At 49.9% G+C, this 18,892-nt stretch overlaps 2 protein-coding genes across 2 annotated transcripts; both read left to right on the top strand.

Annotated features, from left to right (window-relative positions):
- Nucleotides 1–4,417: 4,417 nt before the first annotated feature.
- On the top strand, nucleotides 4,418–8,067 carry LOC311164157 (keratin, type II cytoskeletal 75-like; the record flags this gene model as incomplete). Its single annotated transcript, XM_084223492.1, has 9 exons — nucleotides 4,418–4,903; nucleotides 5,280–5,494; nucleotides 5,770–5,830; nucleotides 5,940–6,035; nucleotides 6,283–6,447; nucleotides 6,703–6,828; nucleotides 7,225–7,445; nucleotides 7,705–7,739; nucleotides 7,859–8,067. 9 exons carry the CDS (start codon nucleotides 4,418–4,420, stop codon nucleotides 8,065–8,067), a joined length of 1,614 nt encoding a protein of 537 aa, XP_084079618.1.
- Nucleotides 8,068–12,754: 4,687 nt separating this feature from the next.
- Nucleotides 12,755–18,127, top strand: LOC311164156 (keratin, type II cytoskeletal cochleal-like; the record flags this gene model as incomplete). Its single annotated transcript, XM_084223491.1, is given in 8 exon segments — nucleotides 12,755–12,856; nucleotides 12,860–12,880; nucleotides 13,269–13,475; nucleotides 15,799–15,858; nucleotides 16,513–16,617; nucleotides 17,223–17,387; nucleotides 17,751–17,876; nucleotides 17,987–18,127. Coding segments are annotated over 8 exon segments (927 nt in total).
- Nucleotides 18,128–18,892: the final 765 nt, after the last annotated feature.

Below are 18,892 nucleotides of genomic sequence, written 5' to 3'. Positions count from 1 at the left end.
AAAGGTCTGAGCTTCATTTACTTCCAGCTCCCAGCCAATCGAGCATCCAAGAGCCTGGATCCTGGGGGTGGGATCCCAGTGCCAGGTGTGTGATGTACTTGCATAAACCTCAAACAAGAGGGAATTAACTCCCAGGGGAGCCAGAGCAACCCCCTGGCCTGTTCAGGTGAATCATCCCTCCTAAACCCCTGGTGTCACCCACGCCTTGGAGCCAGCTGTGCCAACATCTGCCTGAGCAGGCTGAGAGCCCTCCCTGGCTCAGGGTCCTGGTGCTGATGTTCCCTCCCCTCTAACCACACAGAGGGGCAGGATCAGGTCCACACTCTGGTCAGTAAGAATTATGAACCAGATATGGTCCCACACTGAATTAAATATCACTAGTCCAGTAGCTATTAAAAAATCCAAGAAAGGGATTTCTTTCACTGTTGAAAAGTGAAAGTCTTCATGATCCAGTGTTTCTTCAGGTTCTTAGGATATGTTGGAGGCAAGGTCTTGTTTTGAGAAGGTGGAAGAAAAAACAGAGGAGGTGTAAGGCTTTCAGATGTGGGTCTGACTAATTGGGAGAATTTAATGGAGAAGCAAAAGCAGAGAAACATCTGCAGCGACAGATCTCACTGCTGGAAGGTCACTTGAATTAGCAGTTATGACTGGAAAAAACAAGCCAGCCCTAACTCCCTGGATTTTAATAGGTTCAAGTAATGAGTAGAGGGGCCCTCTTAAGAAAATACTCATGGATTTGGGGAAATAGTGCTGGAATGACTGACTGATTCAGGGTTTCCTTCAGGACAAGTAGTTTCCCATCATTTTCTAGGATGCCCTGTGCTCTGCATGTGTACCCCTGAGGAAATCTCCTTCCTGAAATCTTGCAGGCTTGGTTGTGGGTCCCCACTCCTGCTCCACCAGCTCTCTCAGCAGCCTCCAGGGAAGGAGCAATACCCTCCCTCCCTCCCTCAGAAGAGCAGCCTGGGCCAGGTCAGCCAATGGCCTTCCTTCTGCTGCCCAAACACACCCGCTCTAACCACGAGGATATGGGATTGTACACTCCCAGAATCCCTGAGGTTGGAAAAGCCCTCCCAGTTTTTGGAATCCAACCTGTGCAATCCCCACCTTTTAACCCAGCCCAGAGCACCAAGTGCCATCTCCAGTCCTTCCTTGGACACCTCCAGGATGGAGACTCCAAACCTCCCTGGGCAGCCCTGCCAATGCCCATGGAGAAATTCCTACTGATGTCACAGAAACACAGAATGATGAGGTTGGAAGAGACCTCTGAGATCATCAAGCCCAACCTGTGCCCTAACACCTCAACCAGACTTTAGCACCAAGTGCCACGTCCAGTCTTTTTTTAAACACATCCAGAGATGGTGATTCTACCACCTCCCTGGGAAGAGCATTCCAGTATTTTATTATTCTTTCAGTGAAAAATTTCTTCCTAATATCCAACCTAAACCTCCCCTGGCACAGTCTGAGGCTGCTTCCTCTTGCCCTGTTGCTCCCTTGGAGCAGAGCCTGACTCTCCCCTGGCTGCCCTCTCCAGTTAGGGAGTTGTGCAGAGCCAGAAGATCCCCCCTGAGCCTCCTTTTCTCCAGGCTGAGCCCCCAGGCCCTTCAGGAGCTCTCCAGATCCCTCCCTGGTGCTCCAGCCCTTCCCCAGTTCCACTCCCATCTCTGGACACACTGCAGCCCCTCATGTTGTGAGGGGTCACTACATGGGGCATGCTGGAGTCTTGGAGAGCCCACCACCAAAAAACAGCTGGGGAGTGGGAAGGATGTGGAGGGAATTTTATGAACAATGTTCTCAGACCTTTTCTTTCTGTGAAAACTGTCCGTGTTCCACAGAATCATCAGGGTTGGAAGAGACCTGCAGGAGGACCCAGTCCAGCTGCCAGCCCAGCACTCCCATGACCACCCTAAACCCAAATGTGCCAAATCACCCTGGTCAGGAAATATCAGAATCTGGCTCAGGAGAGAGTTTCCATCATCTTGACACCAGCCTTTGCTCCCACATCCAACAGGGACATCAGAAGGTGCTCCCCACTGCATCCACACCTGGGTCACAGCACAGAGAGTACAAAGCCTGTCCTCCAGCCCAGGAAATGCCAGGGCCAGAATATCTGTTCTTCTAGGGCATCACACTTCTGGATACTCAACCAACCTATAGCTGTCCTTGCTGAAGAGCAGGGCCCCGGTCCCCAGGCTGTCACCTCCTGCATCCCATCAGATTGCAGCCATGGCCTGGGGCTGGTATTCCAGCAGGAAAAGATGATCCCCAGTAATTCCAGCCCAGCCCAGATCAAAGCCTTAGTCATAATGACATGGATGGTGCTGGCACTCAGGGGCCTGGATTTGCAGTGTGTGGAGGGAGCTGATTGCAGGTTGGTGCCCATAAGGATTTTACAGAGTTTTTTAGGACAGCCCGAGGCTCAGTCACAGGAGCTCCTCTCTCTTAAAAACGGCTGCTTGTTGTAACACACAGGAGCTGAAACACTCCCAAGACAGCTATTGTCATTCCAGGGCGTGTAATGCAAATGTTACAAGAACAGAGAGAAAAAAAGAAATAAAAATAAAAAAGCTTGACTGAAAGGCAAAAAGAGATTATGGGAAACTGCCCATTTTCCTCCTGAGACCTTCTGGTCACATTGACTCTTTTGTTCAGCTACCAGGTGTGCCAGGACAAGCTCCTGAAAGATGCGCTTGCAATCATCCCTGTGCCTGGACATGGGTAGGGAAAGCTGTGGATTGTCACTGTTGAGTAAGAAATGACACAGGCTCACCAGAAGGCTGATTGGTATAACATGTGGTTTATTTTGGATTGCTTTTTTTTTTTTTAAGTTGTTTTGATTTAGGTGAACTTGATTGGTTATTTAATTAATATATTTCACTTGGTTGGTTAATTAACAAGATGCCCTTCTTATAAATAAACTTTGAGAAAAACGTGAAAACAGAGTAAGAAAACAACACCTGCAGGTATAAGTAGTTATCATTGTTATCTGAAATCTTTCAGGCTGACTCTGGGAAACTTGTTTAGTTCTCTTGCTCTCTGACCAGACTGTCACATCCTCAATGGATTCCCAGAAATTCTCTGTGGGAGGGCTGCCACCTCCTCCAAGGAATGGGTGCTGAGCTGAGCCCCTGACAAACCCCAGGGGCTGCAGGGGCTGGGAAAAGCATGCCCACCCCTGGGTACCCAGACAAGGCACCAGGAGATTCTTGGGAGCATCTTGCCTGCTCTAGGACAATTCCCTGTGTGCCAGAGCCAAGATGCCGTGTCCTTCTCCAGGGAAATGCCCTGTTTGGCTTTTCCTGGAAGCCACAGGGGGTAGGAGGGAAGAGAGGCCTCTGTGAGCAATGTCCTAAGTGCTGAATTTCCTGATGAGTAAGAGGGGAAAAACAACAGGCATGGGGAGGGCAGCCTGGTAGCACCATGTAAAGACAAGGTCGTCCCATGAGTCAGGAAACAGATGAAAAATCTGCGCAGGTGAAGCCCTGAGAAATTGCCGAGTCAGGGTTTGTGGCATCACAGATGATAGAAACTCCCTTCTGGAGCAGGTTCTGATATGTCACCATCTATTGTCAGTCCAAATCAGGGTGATTTGGCACATTTGGGGACATGGTTTAGGGTGGTCATGGGAGTGCTGGGCTGGCAGCTGGACTGGGTCCTTCTGCAGGTCTCTTCCAACCCTGATGATTCTGTGGAACATGGACAGTTTTCACAGAAATAAAAGGTCTGAGAACACCGTTCATAAAATTCCCTCCACATCCTTCCCACTCCCCAGCTGTTTTTTGGTGGTGGGTTCTCCAAGACTCTCCCATCACCCCCCTGGCCCTCCCTCCATCACCTCTTTTCCTCTCCTGTACCAGTTGTGCTTAAAAGAATTCTCATTTAGGCATGAGAACAAGAGAACAGCTCCCATCATGTTGGGACCTGAGGTGCTGTTGCCCCTCTGGAGTTTGTTCAGAACCACAACCCATGATCAGGGACTTCTCAGAGCTCAGACCCTGCATCAGGAGCCAACGTTCCAAAATCGAACAAATGAACCTTACACAAACAGAGTTGATTCATCCGTGGACTGGAGATGAGCAAGCACTTGCCCAACAAGGAACTATCTCCTGCTGCAGTGGAAGGAGGGAGTGGGAAAGGGGTGGCTGCAAACAGGAGCTGAGAAGCCACTATTGAGGTTTTCTCAGATATTTCAACACAAAAAAAATGCAACCTCTGCCCTTTTTTGAAAGCTCCATGGGTGCTCATGGTGAACTCACTGTGGGTGTGCCAGGCCCAGTTAATCAGAGGGATAAGCATCACACTGGAGCCATCCCCACCTCAGGAGGGTATAAAGGGCCAGTCCCAGGCTGGGGGAGCACAGCTTCACCTTCAGCCACTTCCTCTCATTCCTTTATTCCTTGGATCACTCCTGGCAGCCATGTCCCGCCAGTGCACCGTGAGGAGCCAGGCCAGAAGGAACTTCAGCACTGCTTCTGCCTGCATCCCAAATGCCAGCAGCTCCAGACTCTGCCTGCGCCCTGCACCCCAAGCTGGGAGCTGCGGGGCCACCACTGGCTATGGAAGGTTCACTGGAGGGTTTGGAAGCAGGAGCCTCTACAACCTTGGTGAATGCCAGAGGATCTCCATAGCTGGAAGAGGTGGTGGTGTCTCCTACGGACCTGCAGGTTTTGGTGCTGGCACTGGGATCTCCTATGGGTTTGGTGGTGCAGCTGCTGGTCCGTTTGGGTTTGGTGGCCCTGGATTCCCTGCGGTCCCAGTTGGGGGCATCCATGAAGTATCAGTCAACCAGAGCCTTCTGAAGCCACTCAACCTGGAGATTGACCCCTATATCCAGAGTATCCGTAAGAATGAGAAGGATCAGATTCAAACCCTCAACAATAAATTTGCCTCCTTCATTGACAAGGTGAGACCTGAGATTCCTGGTTATGCTGTGGTGATTCTTTGGTGGGGAAGCACAAACAAGGGTGAATTATATCTTTAGTCGCAATTTTGCTGCTCCTGTACAGTTCTAAAATCCCAGCAGCCTGGGAACAAATCCCTGAGGGTTTCCAGCTTTGAGACCATTTATGTTTCAGGAATGCTGCAGTGAGACCAGAAAACAGGGACAAAGTGGTGGTACTGGATGTAGGAAAGCAGAGTTGGGAAAGAGAGCAGGAGTGTTTAAATTGTCAGTTGTTCCTGAAGGGCTGAGACCTCCCACCTTCCAGCAAGTGAATCCTTGCAGGATGTGCCTCACATCTCCAAGGAAAAACCATCCTAAAACACCCTTCTCTCTCCAGGTCCGATTCCTTGAACAACAGAACAAGGTCCTGGAGACCAAGTGGGCCCTTCTGCAAGAACAGGGGAAAAAAACAGTGAAAAATACCATTGAGCCCCTCTTTGAAACCTACCTGAACAACCTCAGGAAGCACCTGAGCAGCCTAATGACAGACAAGGAGAACCTGCGAGGGGAGCTGAGCAAGATGCAGAGCATTGCTGAGGACTTCAAGAACAAGTGAGTCTGTTCATGGTCTGCCTGGGCCTGGGTGGGCTGCAACAGATGCAGAAAATGAGGGGGAAAAGCCTTTTTGCTGAGTTAATCCTCTGAGAAAAGCCTGGGTTTAATACAAGATATGGCAGAAAAGTAACAGGCAGAAAATCACAGGTGCAAAAAGACCAAGGTGCAGAACTGTACATACAAAAAGAAAAAAAAAAAAATAGAGGCTGGTCCTGAAAATATGAAATAATTTAAAAACAAGCCTAGATCACCCCTCCACCTTCATTCCACAGATATGAAGAGGAGATCAACAAGCACGCAGACGTCGAGACTGAGTTTGTGACCCTGAAGAAGGTAGGTGCCTGCCCACGTGGCCTCCTAGCCCTGCAAGAAACCCCTTCTCCAGCTTTTTCTCTGCTTCTCTGAAACTCACCTCATTCTGGTGATGTGTTTCCTCTCCCAGGAGGTGGACACTGCCTACCTGGACAAGACACAGCTGGAGGCCAGGCTGGATTCACTCACAGATGAGATCGACTTCCTCAGAGCCCTCTACGAAGCTGTGAGCACCAGAGTTTATATCCATCTCCCAGTCCTTGCCTTCCTTTCCCATTTCAGAGCCTCAGGGCTGATTATTTTCCCCTCTGTTGCACTAAATAATTCAGTGTTTTTTCCATTTCACATTTCTGCATGAAGCTGTCTTGGAAAAATCCTTTTGTTCACCTGGCTCTCACCTCTAACCCTGGGGCTTTCCATCCTCCGAGCAACACTTGGGTTGTGACTCTCGGGAGTATTTGCTGCTTTTGCAGGAACTGTCCCAGATACAGAGCCAGATCTCTGACACCTCTGTTGTCCTGACCATGGACAACAACCGGAGCCTTGACATGGACAGCATCATTGCCGAGGTCAAGGCGCAGTACGAGGACATCGCCAACCGGAGTCGCACTGAGGCCGAGTCCTGGTACCAATCCAGGGTAAGCACCTGGGGAGGTTTCTGCAAAGGGAAAACCACCCTCCTGTCCCCAAATTCCTCTGGGGAGGAGGGTCCCACTGTAATTTTGAAACACAGAATATCTTCAGATTTAATAACCCCATAACATTGGAAAGTGTTAATTTGGGATTGGGAACACGCACACATTTTTGAACACGCAAACACCCACAAACCTACACTCTGCTGGGCTCTAAATCCAGCTTATTTTCCTTTGACTGGTTCTTCCTCTCTGTGACAGTACGAGGAGCTGCAGGCCACGGCTGGCAGGCATGGGGATGACCTCCGGAACACCAAGCAGGAGATCTCGGAGCTCAACCGCCACATCCAGCGGCTCCGATCCGAGATTGAAAGCGTGAAAAAACAGGTAAAGGACACCACCAGTGCATCAAACATAACCTTTGCTGTGATCTGACATCTGAGTTGCCCAGGGAATAAAAGTAAAACCAACCAAGGGAGTTCTGCTGGATCAAGAATGAACATGACTGGATTTAAACCAGAGCAGTGACATCACCCAGAGTTACTCAGTGTAGTATCAATGACCGCAAGGAGATTCTGAGAGTTGTGGAGGTAAATCCAGATCGTGACCTGGCTCAGAACATGGATAAGTTCAATGAATTGAATTCAATTCATGGATCAGTGATGGTTAAGATCACACCTATTGATGTTGAGCCAAACATCAGACCTGGGATCGGGACCTCAGAATACAAAGAGCTGGAATATGCTCTCGATAAGGAACCAAAATCTGGATTTTCCCCTGCAGGTCACTGCGTTGCAGACATCCATCACCGATGCAGAACAACGTGGGGAGGTGGCCCTCAAGGATGCCAGGACCAAGCTGGAGGAGCTGGAGACAGCCCTGCATAAAGCCAAGGCTGACCTGGCCCAGCAGCTCCGGGAATACCAGGAGCTCATGAACGTCAAGCTGGCCCTGGACATTGAGATCGTGACTTACAGGAAGCTGCTGGAGGGTGAGGAGTGCAGGTGGGTGAGACTTTATATCCCATTTTCAGAGGTGCAATGGAGTTAAGCACCCTGGTCAGGTTTAGGCCCACATTCAGACCTGAAAGCTGTTTAAAGACCAGTGAGTGCCCATGAAGAGGAGCTGTTTGGGAACAGCAGCCTTTCATACAAACTTCCCACCTTTCAAAAATATTCAAAGGAAATTTTCCTGCCTTTGTGAGCAGGTCCTGCTTATGGGTTCCCTTTGAAGTCTCACTGGCTCTCTTTTGCACCCTGACAGGCTCTCTGGGGAAGGTGCTGGCTCAGTGAACATCTGTAAGTAACTTTTAGAGACATTTAGCACTTTCTAGATCTACCTCCCACCCCTGTTCAGAGCCTATCCCACTCTTCCACTGCCTGTGGATTCCTCTCATGATGGTGTTTTCCCCTGGCAGCTGTGACCAGAAGCAATTCAGGAACAGGATATGGAAGCATGAACTGCCTGAGCTCCAGTGGTGAGGCTGGAGGTGTGCTCTGTGCTGGAATGGGAATCGGCTCCATCTCTGGATGTGGATACGGCACAGGTGGCTCTTGCATGGTCGGAGGCAGCAGCTCCAGCTTCAAGTCCATCTCCACTGGCTCTTCCACCAGGAGATATTACTGAGGAACTGAGTGCAGGGCCCAGTGCCACCAGTGCCAAGGCTTCTCTTGGGTCCAATCCTCATCCAGCTCCTTCAAAAGATTTCAAAATCAAACCCGTGTGTCTTTAGTTATATAAAAGATGCTGTGCTCCTGTTTGTCCTTTGACCCTCAACATTCCTCTTTTCCCAGTGTTTGTCTAATAAAAGGCATGTGGAATTAATTATGTTGCATCCTTTTTTTAATTCCAATTCTTTTATCTTACCTTGTGGCAAAGGGTGGTTGGTGCAGCACAGTAACTTTGCTGCTTTGAAGGTAAAAAAGACACATCCAAGTTGAGATATCTCCTTCCTCTCCAACTCATGGACCTCATATCCAACAGGAATAAAACATTTGGATGTTTCACTACCATGAGGATGGGAAGATATGTACCTTTCCTACTTGGCACAAGAGAAAGTTCTCCTGTCTTAATTCCTATTAATTCCATCTCAGCCTTTTATGCCACAGTAGATGTGCCCAAGCCTCTGCCATCAAAGGGGATGAGTCATGGAGGGATATAAATCTGTTTTTCCCACGAAAATGAGTGCTGCAGCTCATGTGATCTGTACATACATCTGCAGGGACTGATAAAACACCTCCACTGCCATTACCATAATTAGAAATGGAAAACAACCATTAAACCCCCAAAGTAACCCTCTTTGGGAGGAATAATTTCCCCAGAGGAGGTTGTGAGACAGTGAAACACCCTCAAGGCACTGGAAAGGAAGTAGCTTGTCCTCTTCAGCACCTGCCCATCTTTCTCCAGCCTCTCCGGTCCACATCCCACTGGCAGCAGCAGAACTGGAGTTTGGTTTGTTATTTAAGCACCGTCCAGCATCAAAGCTCCACCCAGAGCTACAAGGATGGGGAAGGGTCTGCAGGGGCCACACAAGGAGAGCTGAGGGTTGGTTTGTCCTCCTTGGAAAAGAGGAGACTGAGGTGAAACTCCTTGGGGGCTGCAGCTTCATGCTGAGGGACAGCTCCGGTCTCTGCTCTGGGGACCAGGGACAGGACCCAGAGAGTGACTGGAGTTTTGTCAGAGGAGGTTTAGGGTGGATATCAGGAAAGGTTCTCCCCAGATTGTGCTGGGGCACGGAACAGGCTCCCGAGGGAATGGTGTGATGGTTTCATCGTTGGAGCCACCAAGGGAGTGAGTTTTATTGAGCAGAGCTGCTGAGAGCTTCCTCTGTGCCTGATAAAACCAATCAGTGAGTCATTCTGAATATTGACACTTGTTAACCACTAGAAAGCTGACCACGCCTCTGTAAACACACACGTTGAAAATGAAAAATCCTGGGAATTCTCTTTTCTCTTCTGACCTGAAAGCAGGTAACGAGGGCAGCCCAGAGCCCTGTCTTGGCTGGGCCGGGCTGAGCGGGCCCGGCGGTGGGGCCGGACCCTTCCCGGGGAGCCCGGCGGGCCCCATCGGCTGCCGGGCAGGGAGCGGGGCCGCGGGGCCGAGGCCGGGCCGTGGCTGCGGTTGTGAACATCAGGGCGCTGCTGAGCTCTGCCCTGCCACCAGCCAGGCTGAGCCGGGTTCCCTGGGCCCCAGGAGCAGCCCTGGGCCGGGCCAAGATTCTCCCACCATTGACGTCCACCTGCAGCCGCCGGGCAGGGAGGGGAGGCTGCGGGGCCGGGGCCAGGCTGGGCCGTGGCTGTGGTTGTGAACATCAGGCCCCTACTAAGCTCTGCCTTGCCACCAGCCCAGGCTGAGCCAGGTTTGCCAGGCCCCAGGAGCAGCCCTGGGCCAGGCTGGGCCAGCCAAGATTCTCCCACCATTGAGGTCCACCGGCAACCACCGGGCAGGCAGGGGAGGCTGCGGGGCCGAGGCCAGGCTGGGCCGTGGCTGTGGGTGCAAACATCTGGCTACTTCTAAGCTCTGCCTGCCACCAGCCCAGGCTGAGCCGGGTTCCTGGGCCCCAGGAGCAGCCCTGGGCTGGGCCGGCTCTGCCAAGATTCTGCCGCCATTGGATACATCCAATTAATTCATCCATTAATTCATCCTCAACCGCCGGGCAGGGGAGGAGAAGCCATCGGCCCGGCCGTGCTGCTGCTGTGTTCTGGCCTGGCTGCTGAGATCCTGGCTCTCCCCCAGCGCAGCTGCCAAAGAAATCTCTACCGTAAATGGCTCCCCAGCTCCACAACTGCACAGAAATCACGTAGCCATCTGCAGGCCTGAGTGAGATATTAACTCTTTCAGTACACAGGTGAGACCGACAGACATCAATCCTGCCTCGGGTGAGAGAAAAGAACAGAGTGAGAACATGTAGAGGAACAACATGAAGACACCAAGGTCAGTGAAGAAGGGGTCAAGTTCCAGATGGGAGGGATGACGAGAAGCCTTGATCTTGGGGCTGAAATCCTTTTGTACTATCTGGGCACCAGATACCAAACCTGTGAGCTATGGAGAAAGATGTAATTGATATACCAGACTCTTTTTCCCTGTAACTCATTGAAAAAGTATGAGGAGATTAAGTGTTCAAATTGTAGGTATGAACAAAGGCCTCCATGCTAAAGTAAGCAGATGTTAAAGTAGCTGTGATTCCATGAGAAGTCTGAACAGAGAGAGAGGGAAGAGTGATGAAGACCCTCTGCCCCATGGAAAGAAGACCTCTGTTCTCAGGGATGAAGATGATCTCAGAGATAGATAAAGAGATCCTTTGCTCTTGAACAGCTCATCCTTAAAATAGTACCCCATAAGTTGACATGACACATAAACACAGCTGTGGGAAAGCTGTGAAAGATGGGAGGGACTTTGCGATCGCAGATTCCCGGAGGGCTGCTTTTCGTGGAAATTAAAAACCATGAGAGAACTGTTTCCTTGTGGAAAAGTCTCCACAACATTAACAAGAGGAACTTCTCTCCCTAAGTGAACTGAAGAAAGATTGTTCTAGAAGTGATAAACTGACTGAATTGTTTCTGTACATTGTTAGTATGAAATAAAAAGTTGTAAGGGGGAGGAGAAGTGTTCTAAACATTTTATTCTGATTCTTATCATTCTTTCTTTTAGTTACTGATAATAAAGCTCTCTTTACACCCTTTTAATGGTTTGAGCCTGCTTTGCCTTCCTCCTAATCCTATCTCACAGCAGGAGATAAGTATATTCTAGTGGTTCCACTGGCCAATGCTAGACCCACCACATTAATTGGTGCTTTGGCCAGGAAATCTCAAATTGGTGAACCAAAACCAGTACAAATGGTGACAGCCCCAAGGCTGCCAGAGCTCCAGAAGCATTTAGACAATGCCCTTTGGCACAGGGTGAGATTTCAGGGTGTCTGTGCAGGGCCAGGCATTGGATTTGATGGTCCCTGTGGGTGCCTTCCAGCCCAGGACATTCTGTGACTCATCTGATGAGCAGGACTTTCACACCTCAGGCATTTTTCTCTTAGGGGACCCTGGATTTTCAGAATTCTCATTTCAGAATTCTGGGCTCCCAGAAAGGCACTGGTGTCTCCCACATCTCTACCTTTACCAGTAGCACCTCAGTGCAGGTGAGGTTCTGCCTGGAAAGCTCAGGATTGCAGACCAAGACAGGAAGTTCTTGCCTGGATCAGCACGGGTTGTCACTACCCCACAATGGCTGGAAATCTGGGGGCAGAGTCAGGATTTCTCTTTAGCAAAGCACATCAAACTGGCATTTTCCCAATCTCTGGATTCCCTCTTGCGGCAACTTCAGTCTCATCACCTTCAAACGAAACAGGAACCACTTTAACTAAGCTAAAACCAAGCCCAAAGGCAACTTGTGGATGGAAACAGATTTTTTTTTGCCCCACCAGTAATCTCCTCTTTGAAAAACAGCTTAGAAAGTACGGGTTGGAAAGTTTTACGAGCTGTCTCTGCCAGCCTGTGGCATTAGAGCTGGTGGGGGTGACTGGGCACCAGATACCAAACCTGTGAGCTCACTCCTTTGAGCTGTGGTCAAGCCCAGTTCTCCAAAAGCATAAAAGGCTGAGAAGACTCCTGATCCCAACTCCCAAAGATTCCTGCTCCTCTGCCACCTCACCTCATTGTCCTCCTTCAGTGTTTGGTCTCTTGGAGTTGGTGCTGCTCCGTCACGGCGCCCGTCCAGCGCAGCAGCCACAGCTCTGTGTCCTTGTCCCATGGCTCTGCTGGAGGCACGGGAGGGGCAGAGAAGCCTTCAGCAGGAGGAGCCCTCACAGCCTCGGGGGACCACGAGGATGGCCATGAGGGAGCTGCCAGACCAGGATACAGCCCCAGGGCAGGAGGCAGAGCTGGAGGAGCAGGGCTTGAATGTGGCCCTGGAGGGATCCAGAAGGTCATGGTCTATAGCTGCATTGGGAACCCCGACGAAGGATGAATGATGAGGAGGACTCCATCTTATCAGAAGGTTAATTAATTACTTTATTATACTATATTATTCTATACATCTAAAACCGAATCTGCCAAGCACCCAACTGCACACACTGCACTGAATTTTGTGACTGTCATCCAACAGTCCCGACACATACAGACGCTTGGCCCTGATAGGCCAAGGAAACAAAACACCATCACTTTGGGTAAGCAATCTCCATATTGCATTCTACTATTCACAAGCACAGGCAAAGCAAATGATAAGAATTGTTTTTCCTTTCTCTGAGCTTCAGAGAATGTGAAACCCAGAAATATTCTTGGGAAGAATTGTGCCTTGCTTTTCTCTGTGAAATGTGGCTACAATGGTCAACCAGCGTCTCTTGGTGCCCCTGCACCTGGAGATTGACCCCAACATGCAGCAGCTGCAGCAGGAGGACAAGGAGCAGATTAAATCCTTCAACAACTAATTTGCCTCCTTCATCAACAAGGTGAGGCATGTTCTTCTCCTCCAGCTCTGGCATTACCTGGAGATGGAGTCACGAACTTCTCAATGTCAGAAATGTAGTTTTAAATCATTAAAGCAGAGTTAAGGATTTTGTGCAGGACTTTGTTCCATATCCAGACTGTACATATAGATCTTTTTGACAACCCAAACACAGAGTAAAATATTTCTCCAGGTTTCCTTGCAGCTGAGTATTTCTCCTGGCTCCCAAATCCTCCCACCAACGACCTTTTGGTGACATGCCCATCAAATCATGCTTCAAATTACAGAAAACATTTGCAACCTCCGCCATATTAAACTTCCATTTCATGAAAAGCAAGGCAAATTTTGAGTTGAGGATCCTGAATTATTTATATTGTTCTGATGGCTTTCAGATGCAGTTCCTGGAGCAACAAAACAAAGTTCTGGAGACCAAATGGAGCCTCTTGAAAGGCCAGAAAATTGTGCAGAATAACCTGGAGCCCATGTTTGAGTTGTACATCAGCAACATGGGGCAGCAGCTGGAGGCTCTGGGAGGGGAGAGGCTGCAGCTCAGCTCCAAGCTCAAGGCCATGCAGGACATGATGGAGGACATAAGGTCAGGTAGGCAACGCCCATAGAAAGACCTGTCCAGTTTTACTTCACTCTGTTCTTCCTGCATCATTGAAAAGGTCCAAGACAGCCCAAAAAACGCGACCTCAGAATCATGGAAAGGTTTGGATGGGAAGGGACATTAAAGATATCTCATCCCACCCCCTGCCATGGGCAGGGACACCTCCCACTGTCCCAGGCTGCTCCAAGCCCCATCCAACCTGGCCTTGGACACTCCCAGGTATGGGGCAGCAACAGCTTCCAGGGAAATCCATTCCAGAGCCTCCCAACCCTCACAGGGAGGAATTCCTTCCCAATTTTCCATCCATCCCTCCCTCTGGCTGTGGGAAGCCATTCCCTGTGTCTTTTCCCCCTATCCTTTGTCCCAAGTCCTTCTCCAGCTCTCCTGGAGTCCCTTTGGGCACTGGAAGGGGCTCCAAGGTCTCCCTGGAGCTCTGTGTTTTGCTTGAATTCCTTGGAGCTGCATCTCAGTGCTTGATGCTGAGATGCCCAGCGTGGAGCCACCCCAGCCAGGAGCATCCATGGAATCAGAAGATCCCAGAATGGTTTTGGTTGAAGGGACCTCAGAGCTCATCCCATCCCACCCCTGCCATGGGAAGGGACACCTTCCACTCTCCCAGGCTGCTTTAAGCCCCGTCCAACCCGCCTTGGACACTGCCAGGGATCCAGGGGAAGCCACAGCTGCTCCAGGAATTCCCCACCTCCAGGGCCTCCCCACCTTCAAAGGGAGGAATTTCTTCCCAATATCCCATTTAAATCTCCCCTCTTTAGTTTAAAACTAAATCAGAATTTGTTTGACATATTGGATAGTTTGAGCACTTTGGATGGTGAGGAGTTACCTCCCACCCCACAGAAAGTCACCAGGATCATGCGCCCAAGTTTCAGCTCAGCAACTCTTTGGGCTCTTGGGGGCAGGAGTTTCCTCTCTCCTCCACTCTTTGCACTTCAGGAAAACATCCATCCAGTATTTGTGTCTGCTCCCATGGCCATGAGGGATCTGCTGGGAATGGATGTGAATAAATGAGGAGGTTAAATTGTCAGTGTGGAACCAGAAAATTGAGATGTGGGAGTGACATGCTCATCCCTGCTCCCAACAAGGGCACATGCATCCTGCCTGAACCCTCTGATCTCCTTTCCCAGGAAATCACATGCCTGCCACTCTGTGCTACCTCTCCCAACAGGAAAAGTTCCTTCCAGCCCCAAAGCAGCATTGAAACATCCTTGACTGCCCTGGGGAAGGAAATCAGCCCGCACATGAAATCCTTGGACAGTCAAATGAGAGAAGCAGTTTAGACTTTAGAGCTCTGCTTGTGTCTGACAAAGTGGCAAATATTCCTTTGGGATCAGTGGATTCTGGGGTGAAGCTCAATGGCATCACACAAGTTGCTGGGCAGGGACCATCCTCTTGCATCTACACCTACAAAAGGACTTTGGGCTCTTGCCCCGATTCCTGGGAATTTGTTCTTCCCACCTTTGACTATTTTAAACTTTTTGGATCACAAATTTTCTTCCTAATATGGGAACTGGAGTGACATGATCTTTAAGGTCCCTTCCAACCCAAACCTCTGATTCCTCTGGGCCAAACATTAATCCAGCAACTAGAAAACAGACATTAAATTTTCTCTTCTGCATGGCCAAGAGCTTTGAGACCCACAAATGGATGCAAAGCTAGGGCTCTGCTTAATGGAAATTATTTTCAGGGATGGATATTCCTGATGGGAATAAATCTTACCCCATGAAAGGGCCAGGAGAGGCCAATGGTTTATTACCTGCACGGACTCCTTCCTTTGAACTCCTCTCTTTCTCTCTTTCATCTCCCCCATTTAAGCATTCCATTGGAGCTGGGCATGGGTCCAGGCTCCTGCTGGGTTTTGACCTTTCCCAAAAGCGTGGCCTTGACTCTCCCTGCCCTGGCCACCCCCCGCCCTCCTCCCCAGCCATCCCGCAGATCCTGGCTCTCCTGACTAACCAGGTGTGGTGATGAGCTCACCCCTGGCTCCACCCTGAACATTTCGGGAGCACAAGGCTCCCATTCACGGGATAAAAGGTGCCTTTGATGAGGGCCCTCAGCTTTTCTAGATGGCCCCTCCCACCCTCCAGCCCAGGGGTGCTGCCTTTTCCATCAAAATCAGTGACACAGAAGCAGAAACAATAAAGCTCCATCAAGGACTCTGTTCCAGCACGGCTCCCTCCAAAAATCTGTGTATTGTTGGTAAACGCCCGCAGCAAGAGACCCTTTGGTCTCTCCTCATGTGAAGAGGGGGTTTGCACAGGGCAGAGGCTCTGAAGGGGTTCTGAGCTCTCCCTCCCCAGAGGTACCAGGAGATCAACAAGCACATGACAGCAGAGAACAACTTTGTCGTGTTCAAGAAGGTGAGGAGGCACCACCCCCAAAGCAGGGACAGCCTTGGAAAGGCAAACAACATTCAAATCACCCTTTGTAGCCAGCAGTGCCAGGCCCAGAACAGGGGGCACAGGTGGAGTCGTCCCAGGAAGCAGAAACACCTGGCTGTGCCAGTGGAGCAGTGTGGGGCTGTAATTTTTCCTTGTTTCAGGTCCCTCATCCCAAACTCAGGAGTGTCCCACAGATCCCACTGATCTGGCCCCCCAGATCAACTCTGGGTCATCCAGACCTTGCCCCTTCACCAGATACTCTGCCAGTCCTCAGCGTTTCTGTGTCCAATCTCAGCATCCACAGCCCCTGCAGGAGACACAGTAAGAAGCTTCTGCTGTTTCAAGTATTGTACAAAATATCTGTCTGGCAGGAAAAGAGAAATTCAGTGGTGTGACGTTGTTTGGATCCATGGACATCCTACCTCCTCCCCTCCCAAAAAAAAAGGTGGAGGTGGGAAATCACTCTTGGCTCTGTTTAAAGGTGCAGAGATCAAGAAACCCTTCATTTTTGGTTTGAATATTAAATTTCAGTTCTTAATTTAATCTGAAACTCCAAAGGTTTGTGTTAGATACAAAGACTTCACCCAATGACCCAGAGAAGGTCTGGTCCAAGCTCCATTGTCACCATTCCAGCATGTGGATGCTTCCAAAGTGGATCAGGGGACCAAGGTGGATCAGGGGACCAAGGTGGATGCCCTGACAGATGAGATAAACTTCCTGAGAGCCCTCTACGAAGCTGTAAGAGTATCCCAAATTTTCCAGTCTGCTGTTCCCCCATTTTTCCAATCTCCAGAGGGTCAAAGAGCCCAAGAGCTGGTCAGTGTGATCAATGAGTAATGTGATGGTTGACTCTCACAATTAAAAGGTCAAATATCATGTACATGTGTTAAGAAAAGTTTTATAGATTCATAGTTATGTTTTATTGCATTGTTATCAGGGGACAGCCTGGGTTTGGGACATTTGGGAGGGCTGCCTCGTTACCATGGCAACACCTGACCTCCAATCAGGATTTAAGGCAGTGAACTCCACCACTGGACAGCAAAGAAGGAGTCGATGGACAGAACTTTGGGAGAGGCAAGAGGGTTACAAGGTGAAACCTCCATTGTGTGGGTGACCACATGGTGGAGAAAATCCTCTGCTGCTCCCAGCGCCGTAATATTTTCCCTATTTCCTCTTCTGTTGTATTTTTGATAAGGTTTAATAAACCTTTCTAAATTTTTGGAAGTGAGTAGCCTCTCTCACATCACTGCTGCAGCTCCTCCCCAACTGTCTTCTACACCTCAGCTCAGGACAAACAAACAGCAAAACATTTGGGACAGAAAATGAATCTGTTTGACTTATAGCAGCTGTCCCAGATGCAGACCCAGATCTCTGACACCTCGGCGGTGCTGTCCATGGACAACAGCCAGAACCTGGACCTGGACAGCATCATCGCCGAGGTCAAGGCACAGGACGAGGACATCGCCAGCTGGAGCCGTGCTGAGGCTGAGTCCTGGTACCAGAGCAAGGTGAGGAGGGGCAAACAAACAGGGAGATTTTTGTTTAGCATTTCCCAAAGACTGATTTATACTGGAGAGAACAAGCAGCGAGGACAGGGGAGAAAGGAGTAAAATGAAGTGGATTTGGAGAGAGTTCAAATAGTTCCTCGGAGAGGTTTGGCAGTTGGACTTGATGATCTTAAAGGTCCTTCCCAACCTTCCATGATTCTTCACGACTCTGTGGGAAAATGCTGCTTTGATAATGAGATGGAGGAGCAGAAGGACACAGAAGGAGAAAGCTCAAGGGGATGAGTGTGACAAGACCTGGTGAAGAGAGGATCAGAGCAGGGCCAGTCTCTGCCTGTCCCCCGTGTCACCTCCCTGCCCACCCAGCATGAGGAGCTGCAGCTCTCGGCCGGCTGGCACGGGGATGACCTCCAGAACACCAGGGTGGGGATCTCAGAGATGAACCTCCTGGTCCAGTGGCTCCACTCAGACATGGACAGTGTGAAGGGGCAGGCACAGGACCTCCCCAGACGTGGGGCACTTCTGTCTCCACCCTTGGTTGGAAGGGGCCTGGAAACCAGGATCCAGACCCATCACATGGCTACTGGACTTGTTGCCCGCAGGTGGCCGGGCTGCAGATGGCCATCACTGAGGCAGAGCAGCACAGGGACATCGCCCTCAAGGATGCCAGGGCCAGGCTGCAGAAACTGGAGGCCACTCTGCAGAAAGCCAAGTCTTACCTTGGGAATACCAGGAGCTCATGAACATCAAGCTGGTCCTGAACACTGAGATCGGGACTTATATGAAGAGTGAGGAGAGCAGGTGGGAACTCCCCCTGCAAACCAAATCACATCGAAATCCAAAAACATTCTCACCTTTGCATTGCAAGGAGGTGAAAGTGTCACAAAATTTTGCAGAGGAAATTCGCCCCCATCCTACACAGTAACAGGTGTCATTCCAGATCCTCTTGTATACTCCCCATCAGACCCAGCCCTCACTGGGTCTCTTTTCCAAGGTCCTTGGTGCTAAAATATTGCTTGAAATTATCCTTATAAGGAAAATACCCTGGCTTCTCCATACTCTCTTTCTTCCAGGCTGTCTGGAGAAGGTGTTGGTGCCGTGAATATTTGTAAGTAATCCATATCACAGACAATATATAAAGTGATTCCTTTATTGTACCTGAAACTGAGGTTAAGACAAGGAAGATGTAGCTTGTAGTTATCTGCCCAAAAATTAATAAATTTTTCCAGCCCTTTAGGTAAGACCAGGGAGGCCAAACAGCCTGAGACACATTTTCCTTGACCAGATTTGAACTTGAAGGGATTTGTACATTGAGATTGTCCCTTGGGAGACTCAGATGCCTCAGGCCAGGAAGAAAAGCCAGAGAATATGATGTGGGAAATTCAGTCAGTGATAGACCGTCCAAGAAATAACTGGAATGTGTGAAACTAAAGCTTGAAATTCCTTTGTACTCTTCCAACAAACCCTGTGCCCCTGCTTTCCCCTGGCAGTCGTGGTCTTATCTGGGA

Source organism: Fringilla coelebs (genome assembly GCF_963513975.1).
Source record: "Fringilla coelebs genome assembly, chromosome: 30".
Taxonomy (NCBI): domain Eukaryota; kingdom Metazoa; phylum Chordata; class Aves; order Passeriformes; family Fringillidae; genus Fringilla; species Fringilla coelebs.
Note: the sequence above shows the minus strand (reverse complement) of the source record. Positions and strands in the feature narration are given on the sequence as shown.